Raw genomic sequence first — 9,389 nt, forward strand, 5'->3', positions numbered from 1 at the left:
GGAGATGAGGGTATTAACTGTATTAACTGTACATGTGTGTATCCACAGATGCCAGTTCTCCCTGCCACTCCAGGACCTTCAAAGTTGAGCCTGAGCCGTGCGTAAAGCAAACCTGCACTAATATCCTAATCTGATATCAGCTTTCCACTCTCTGGTTATGTGGATTAATAAGGAGCTCAAGCTAATAAAGAAGCTTTTATTTACCAAAATGTAAGATATAGCTGTGAGGGGGAAGCTTTTCTACATAGCTGCTGATTCATCCTTTTGCACTGTACTTTGTGCAGTTATCCAGAACCTGTTTGGTTTGTGATAACCAGCATTTTGTGGGCTGTAAGCCAGTAGAACACTGAACCTAGTAATTAATTGCACTTTTATATCTCAGTGCTGTGTAGGAGTGAGATTTAATTCTAGCCCACAGCGAGCTGTAACAAACACAATAGAACTCACATTGGTAATCGGCTCTTCCCTCGGCTGATTGTATTTCTCAAATCTCCTCACAGCAGAGCAATTTTATTGGAGAATGCCTTAAAGATGTAGGTAGATCAATCAGATCAGGTGTAGAGGAGATGTTTCCTGTATTAGGATTCTCATATACAGCTGATAATGCATAAAGCACCTTTCTGAACATTTCTGAACACAACACAAAATAACAAGTAATAAGATTTACTTTATTTATTTTAAAAACAAAATAAAACATCAATAATAAAATAATAATAATACATTTTATTTTAAGCATTTTTTAAGCATTCAAGGTACAACCCAAAATAATAAAATACATTTATATTACTATTGTAGTAGTATAATTGATATGTTTGAAAATTTTGTAAGCTGTGTTTGAGTGCTAATATTGAAAACATCAATTAAAGTAATATGCATATTATGAATTAATTATTTTATATTATTTTTTTTATTTTTTTTTATGTTGTGTTTTGTCTTTTTAGCACAGATTGTTATGGCATTTTAACAATGCAGTAAGACTTGAACAAATATACAGTTATTTCTGATATTATGATCATATGATAATAATTATAATAATAATAAAAGTAATAATAAAATAGATGTAATTGTCACAATATGTGTTCATGAATTCCACAGCCAGTACAAATGTAAACCTCTTCAGTGCTTATCACAGTGCTCTGATCAGCTTTTATTAGTCGGGAATGTTTAATATTTGCTGTCTTTTTAAAAGATTGTTCTACCTAAATTTGTTAAAATAATTGTATTAAGATTTTCACTATTATGTGTTACATTAATAAATGTTTTGTGCCCAAGAAGTTGGTGATGATTTTTTTTCTTGTTGCCAAACTTGTTTTATTAAATTTTATTTGCCACTTACTATTATAACTAAATACAATTCAAGTAATTGAGGGTAAAGGGCTTTGTTCAAGGGCCTAACAGTAGCAGTGGTGGGGCTTGAACCAGCAATCTTCTGTTTACTAGTCCAGTACCTTAACCACTGCTACCAGTGGTAATCACACTTCTTTTGCATGACAGGTGACCCACTAATGAAAGCCTTTACCATGTGTCCTCTTGCTGTAGTGTTCTAAATTTTTTATTCATGGATCCATCATGCTTCAGCATTTAAATTCCTGATTTTGAGGGGTTTGGGTTTGGAAAACATTTCCTGTAACTTTTTGTTTATAGATAGATCATATTATTTAAATTCAGTCCAAATGATGATTAGAAAAATGAGTGAAACAGCAGGGGCTTTGGCCTTTGCAGTTGAGTTGTTGTTGTTACTAAACTTTTATATCCTCAGAGTAACAGCATTAACATAACAGAACTTTGTTGTTAGCATGGTCAGCTTCTGTTTATTATTGTAATAATGTATACCAAAACCTTGATAGTGAATTTCATCTTGTGAGTCAAAAAAGGGACCTTTGTACCTTTACCTTAACTTTGTAGCTACACGCTTAAGGGGTGGGGTGGGTAATTTAAAAATCACTTTGTTGCTAATTTAATTTTGAATGCAACAATGAAAAAATAAGGTACAGAGGCAAAAGTACAGAGGTCCATGTTTGACTCACGGTGTATAGATTACTGTAGAGGTGTTCACATTTAAGAAAAATCAACAAAATCAAGACCAATCAGGGGACAACTTGGGTTGGGGTGTAACACTTTTGCATTGAATTGTAATGTAGCAAATGTAGCATTACTTTTCTCTAGGTTTAAAATAAGAGGTAATTAAGTTTCAGTTTTTGTTCTTTCATACTATAATTTCATTGATTGAATGATAATGTGTTTTACACATTTAATGTTAGTATGAAGGACTCATGATGTGATATCAGTGATAAAGGATGCTGGAGGAGAACACAGACAGAATGCCTGACATTAGCAAACTCTTTTCTTGCAGTTGTGGAGGTGACGCTGAGTCTCCTGGTTTCATTTAGGATTTGAAACAGTGTGATGACTCATGCTTTGCCCTTAGCTGTGCTGGGTTACTATGGTGATGGTTTCTGATGCCCATTGATTTGATGCTGTTAAAGCCCTGGCGGACTCATGGCCGTGTAATGCAGAATAAAGACTGGGAGTTAAAAAGAGAATTTATTCTGAATACATCTCAGCCAGACTTTAACAGGAAGCCAAACGATGATGTAATTGCTGCTTTTCTGTCGTCTTTCATTCAGGTCTGCCAAAGGACCGCTGCATTGTTCTTCTCATTCATTTGAGATGTTAGTGTGCCCCGATTTTCTGTTCATGGTAATTACAGAGTTAATCCACTAGCTACATTTTAATAATTCATTGCAATAGTGTAGATGTTGGTAACAGTGCTTTGCATTGAAGTGAAATGAAGATTGCATCAGAGAACATCTCGACATGTTTTTAAGCTCCTTTTAAAAACATGTAAATTGAGTTTAGATGTTTGTGTAGAAAATAAATTCTAAAATGAATTATGTAATAACAGTTGGGAAATGCATTTTTATCTTTCAAGAAGTCCCAGGTTCATAGAAATATTGTTTGACCAGTTCGTTGTGGAACACTTTCAGTAATCTGCACAGATCTCTGGAATGTCAATTGTTCAACATCAATACCTAACCTCACAAAACTACACTCAAACATCTCATGAAACACCAATCGGGAGAAATGAATGCTGTTGTGGCTTCAAGGGAGGTCAATTTCATATTAATACCCATGAATTTGGAATGAAATCACAAGCTTGTGTTTTCACATGTAGTGTATTGGTGAGTAGGAGTAAACTGCTTAAATAAAGAGGCATTAAGGAGAGTAAGGATGCAGATGCTAAGTTAAAGCATTTTAAACTCACATTACACCAAACACATTGGATCATACACAGATCAGCCATAACATTAAAACCACCTCCTTGTTTCTACACTCACTGTCCATTTTATCAGCTCCACTTACCATATAGAAGCACTTTGTAGTTCCACAATTACTGAATGTAGTCCATCTGTTTCTCTGCATGCTCTGTTAGCCCCCTTTCACGCTGTTCTTCAGTGGTCAGGACTCTCCCAGGACCACTACAGAGTAGGTATTATTTGGGTAATGGATCATGATGGGTGGTGGATCTGACATGGTGGTGGTGTGTTAGTGTGTGTTGTGCTGATATGAGCAGCAGCGCTGCTGGAGGTTTTAAACACCTCACTGTCACTGCTGGACTGAGAATAGTCCACAAACCAAAAATATCCAGCCAACAGCGCTCTGTGGGCAGCATCCTGTGACCACTGATGAAGGTCTAGAAGATGACCAACTCAAACAGCAACAATAGATGAGCGATCGTCTCTGACTTTACATCTACAGGGTGGACCAACTAGGTGGGAGTGTCTAATAGAGTGGACAGTGAGTGGACACGGTATGTAAAAACTCCAGCAGCGCTGCTGTGTCTGATCCACTCATACCAGCACAACACACACTAACACACCACCACCATGTCATTGTCACTGCAGTGCTGAGAATGATCCAACATCCAAGTAATACCTACTCTGAAGAACAGGATGAAAGAAAGCTAAAAAAAAACATGCAGAGAAGCAAATGGACTACAGTCAGTAATTGTAGAACTACAAAGTGCTTCTATATGGTAAGTGGAGCTGATAAAATGGACATTGAGTGTAGAAACAAGGAGGTGGTTTTAATATTATGGCTGATCAGTGTATATGATCATATATCACATTGCAGTCATTCATGTATGATAGGATGCTACCTGTTAAGAGCGTTAGAATATTCACATGTGAGCTTTGGCTTGGAATTTAAAGTTGGTGAATTGGTTGGTTAAGTTAAAAATGCTTTTTATTCCATGAACTGTGTGTGCCGAGTGTGAAAAACCTGGTGTGACAAAAACTGAGAAACAATGGCAACATATCGGTATGAGCTCTTTTTATTTAGGATCACTAGGATGGTTTCCTTTAACAGTAAATCAGCAGAAATCTACATTTGCGTTAAGATTTAATTAGATCAGATGTACTATTGCACTAAAGAGGAACTGAAGTAATGCATCCAGCTGCAACAAACAAAACAAAAAACTGAAAATATCACATCATTTTTTCAACATCTTAGGGCAAACAGAAGCAAATGCCAATAATATGCATATTTCAGTACCATTAATACAATAAGCTTCAAATATACCTTTTAAAATAGTATTTTTTCTTTTAGTTATTAACTAAGTACATTCAAGATCCTAACTAAGACCACATGCAGAAACTGGTGCATTGGCAAGATGTAACAGGAAAAATAAAATTAAACACTGAACAGGAGGATACATCTGATACTAAAGCGGTCTTGTATTATTGAAGTACAGTAGATTCTTGCTTGCTGTGAAGTTACACTGATACTAGAATGCTGTAAAATGGTTTGTGTGTTTATACTAGTTTCATCTGTATCTACAAGTTTCTGTAAGCAGGGAGATGTACCACCCTTTTAATATCTTCGTTTACAGTTCAAGTCATTCAGGAGAAGAAACTCACAACTGTGTTGTACAAGTTTCAGTCAGTTTCAGGTTCATCACGAGAGTAATGCATCAGTACCGAAGTCAGTGAATGAGTCTACAGTAGTTTTTTAGCAGTAAATATCTATCTTTCTCTGTACACATTTCTATCAGCATTCACTGTGCTAAGTGCATATTCACTATAGCTCTTTGTTTTGATCAAGCAGCATCCAGCAAAGCTAGTTATACAATCAGTAATACTTAGTGCATTCATTACTTACACAGCAATTGCGGCTAATCAATAAGACCCGACAGTACGTGTTAATAAGGCCAAGTATTGAAATATCTTCACACATCAGGATCTACACTATAAGATCCAGTACAGTCTGACTATCAAAAATACTGTTTGTCCTTGGTGATTTATGGTTGGGAGTATAAGGTAATCTGGATATAAACTTGCATCATTCACAAAGCTGTCATACTTCATTTAGAGGTAATTCCATTACTAGATCACTGAGATTTGACCTTCAACAAGCAGAAACTGATTAAACAACCAAAAATAAAACTAAATAAAAAATAACAATGATAACAAAATAAAACCTCAGTAAATACAACAGATTCACCAGACATTCAATAGCTGAGCAGCATAAAGGTTTAGAAGCTATTAAGGGCAGAATTGTATCATAGCGTTGAGGTTAAACCTTTAATACAGTCACAGAGTTACCATCTGTCTAATCTGCAAATGGGTCATTATCTATACATTGGGTCAATCATGTTGATTATTAATGATTCTGAATAAAGGGTAAAATACCAGTGCCAAAACTAGACAGGATCAAATAGCAAATTCATATGTATTTGAGCTATGCAAAAACCATCCAATGAAGGGCAATTATGTAGGGGAAACACCTTGTTGGTTACAAAGTAGAAGAAAGACTGGCTTAACCTGACAAAGCTCAATTCTGTCAGTCAAGAACAGCAATCTGAAACTACAGTGGGCACATGCTTAATTAAACTAGACAGTTAAAGACAGCATGGACCAAACCTGGTCTATACGGTTCCATGAACAAGTGTTTGGTGTATTCCAATGTCCTCCTAGGCACCAGATCTAAATCTAACTAAGCATCTTTTGTGATCCAATAGAATAGGAGATTTACACCATATACACTTTGTCTAGAAAATGACCCAAATGTAGACAATTACACATGATAAAAACTAGTGCTAATGCTGTAACATAAATAGTGGGAAATCACTCTTCATTTAGGTGCATTTTACATGTGTAGTCTTCAATCTCACTTGATGGATGTGAGTGCACAGCAGTCTTTAAACCAAATGTATAACAGACATTTACAATAATGCCATAAATATACATTTAGTAATTTATTTAGATTTAATCAGCTACTATATTCAAGCTTCATGAAATATTTAGAAGTGATTTTAATAGATATTCTATTTATTTAAAATAAATTAATGATTTTAGTGTACATACATATTTACATGCAGTTTATCTACCCACACCTCTTTCCTGTATGGCTGATTTTCACTCTATAAAATATCATGTGCAAAATAACAATATATTTAAAATTTGCATTGTTCTGAATTAAGAACAAGAATAGGACAAATCATTTATAATGTGCCATTGTGCATCTGATATAAAGCTTCTTTTCTAATTTTTGAGTTAATTTTAATTCTATAATTAACATGACTGCTGAACAGAAGCACCTCGGTGCTCTTTACTGGTTAAAGTGCTTCTGCATTTTTCTGTAAACTTGTTTTTGTTTTTTAACAGTTAATGCAAGAGGCACATGAAGGGCTCTTTGTTTGTCAGTTTGAAACAGTGCATAGTGGAAATAGAACGAGTGGAAATGTACTACTTTACATAAGGAAACATTCTGTATCTGTACCGCCACACCCATGACTGTACCATAAAGAAATGTATCAAAGAGGACCCTAGTTTTGGAGATACCCTTACCTAAGGCAGAACACAACATGACTGTTAATTAGTATGTTGATGTGAACCCTTAATAATGTTCATTGTCACGTTATAATAATTTAGTGTAAAAGCTACGAGCATTTATATGACTTTGTAGCTATAACAGCCTTCACTCTTCTGAGAAGACTTCTCAAGATTTTGGAGTATGCCCTTGGACTTATTTAGTCACATAGGGCCACATACAGTAGTATTAAGTCTTTTGGCCATACAGTATATTGTATTTATTATTATCCTAAATGAAGGATGCTAGTAACTACAGAAATGCATTAATCTGTTTCACTATAAACTGTAAACTTTGTTATTTGCTTGATGTATTTGTGTTTGCAATAAATGGTTGTCAGATCACAATTCACTTTATGAAGGGCGTCTATCAAACTAAAGGAAAAACCTGTCATGTCATATTCTGTCTGGACAGACGTACACTCATATTCTGGAGATTTTGTTTCTGTGCTAGAGTGAGTCAATAAAACCAGCATGAGACGGAAGTGTGCAGATCCTTTGCTCACTGCATCTTGTAAAAGAAAGCCTAAGATGTACAAGCATCATGCCTTAATTTAAACTAAATCTATAAAACAGATGATTACCTTTTCTACATAGTTGTTTTACATTCTTTACACTGACAAACACAAGCTGCACTGACCAGTTCCTGAACATTTGACACTGTAGTCACATACAAATCTATGCAGCCCAACATCAGTGAGTTGATAGTTATCTGCAATGTCATGTACAAAGTCATGAACACATGACCAGTTTCCAATAAGATATAATTATGTTTAAATTACTTGAGCAAGATACTTGTAAACATAAAGTATTCTAAAATCATTTTCTAGATGTAATGCTTGAATTTATATTTGAGTCTTTATATATGCTTCAAGTGTGTATTTAATTTAATAGAGTGATTGGCTTTAAGAAAAAAAACAGCAATATTTATGATATCCCGTTTTTAGTCTGAATTGTTATTATAAAGGTGTAAAGAAGCATGCAAACATTCATTATTAAGGATAGAGAAAAAATTTGTAAGGGACTAATACAATGCAGAGTGTGTTTTGTGCTTTAAATTTAGAGTTAGGGCAGGGCTTTAAATGCATTTACCAAAATGTAAAGCGTTTTATAAAAAATTATCTGATACCAGTGTTTCTCAGTTCTTTAAAAATTAATGCAAGGCAATGGCATGTTCAAACCCATATTTTGGCTTAGGTTAGCAGTGGTGGCTCAGCATTAAGGTACTGGACTAGTAATCCGACGATAAGTGGTTCAGGCTTCACCACTACCAGGTTGTCACTGTTAGGCTCATAATCCTCAAATGCTTATATTGTATTTGGTCACTTTGGATAAAAAGTTTGCTAAATGCCGTAAACGTTCTTTTTATATATAACATGTCAGGAAAGTAATTGCTTACTGATTCGTTTTAAGCGGTTAGCCTTAAACTTTAAGTTGAATAGCCATTTAATTAACAAATAAAGTAGGATAAGCTAACATTTTATAACAATACTTCATGGTCAAGGTTGAGAAACTCTGCCCCAGCGACCTCACCTAAACAATTTATTATTTCAATATCATATTTTTCCCGGTTCACATGTATCACTCTCAATTTAAAACCAAAGCAAGTCAATTTACTACTTTAGCAGGCGAAGTTATAACCATTAATGGCAATTGATAGGATGCAAGTCTGTGGTTGGTAAGAAAACACACTATCTAAGTCTTCATAATTATTCATGTATGCATTTCTAAATGGAAAAAGCCTAAAATTCGATTTTGCAGGCAGGGAAAGACTCATCCTGCATGACCACAGTGCTGCTGCTGGCCAAGACCATGATATTCAGATCCTGTTGTTTCTTGTGAGTCTGCTGGTACCAGTCACGAGTCACCTCCGTATCATGGGTAGGGATCAGCGTCACCTGTAAAAGGGCAATTATTAACTTATTAATAAATTATTAACAAACATAGATGAGTAATGTTATTCAAATATCTAGTTAGAGAATATTTAAATAAGCCATGTGTAGTTTGTGAAGATAGGTAAAGTAGCAAAAGGATTCATTTTTTAACAGAACATAGTGAATAGGAAAAACCAAAAAAGCTACATTAGTCTTTGTCCCTTGGCGTGTGTTGCAGGCATCAAGTTAGTTCTAACTGAGTTTATATTTACAAAATACAATGATTATCCATTCATTATCCATTTAACTATAAAAACATTACTTTAATTCTGATATTTAAACACTGTTCATTAAAAAATGCAAAAACTTTAAGAAGAAAATGTATGTTTATCAATCATTATAAAAGTTTAGCATACCTGCAGATTGGTTCCCCACTGTGACTTTCCTTCGAGCAGCGCATCCAGAACTGCACGGCTGGGTTCTCCACTGCCTGGATCATTCCCACTTACAACATAGTACGCAGCACGCACCCGTTTAAAAAATTCTTGGTCAACATTTTTAGCACTGCAGTGATTTGGAATGTAGGCAAGGTCAACATAGAAAGGTAGTCCAGGGGAAACCCCTGCACTGGGTTTCTGGTTAGAAC

General features: G+C 35.0%; 2 protein-coding genes across 8 annotated transcripts in view; one reads left to right on the plus strand and one right to left on the minus strand.

Annotated features, from left to right (window-relative positions):
* ppip5k1b (diphosphoinositol pentakisphosphate kinase 1b) overlaps positions 1–757 on the plus strand; it is a 41,198-nt gene extending 40,441 nt beyond the window's left edge. For all 4 annotated transcript variants that reach the window (XM_063000691.1, XM_063000693.1, XM_063000692.1 and 1 more), the window contains one exon: positions 49–757. The gene's annotated coding sequence lies outside the window, so the exon portion shown is untranslated. The remainder of the gene's footprint in view (positions 1–48) is intronic.
* Positions 758–7,923: 7,166 nt separating this feature from the next.
* map1ab (microtubule-associated protein 1Ab) overlaps positions 7,924–9,389 on the minus strand; it is a 67,126-nt gene continuing 65,660 nt past the window's right edge. For all 4 annotated transcript variants that reach the window (XM_063000697.1, XM_063000695.1, XM_063000696.1 and 1 more), the window contains 2 exons: positions 9,160–9,389; positions 7,924–8,767 (listed from right to left, as the gene is read on the minus strand). In XM_063000697.1, the coding sequence (XP_062856767.1) occupies positions 8,612–8,767; positions 9,160–9,389 (386 nt within the window). In that variant the 3' untranslated portion in view covers positions 7,924–8,611. The remainder of the gene's footprint in view (positions 8,768–9,159) is intronic.

This window comes from Trichomycterus rosablanca, chromosome 8 (assembly GCF_030014385.1).
Source record: "Trichomycterus rosablanca isolate fTriRos1 chromosome 8, fTriRos1.hap1, whole genome shotgun sequence".
Lineage (NCBI taxonomy): Eukaryota > Metazoa > Chordata > Actinopteri > Siluriformes > Trichomycteridae > Trichomycterus > Trichomycterus rosablanca.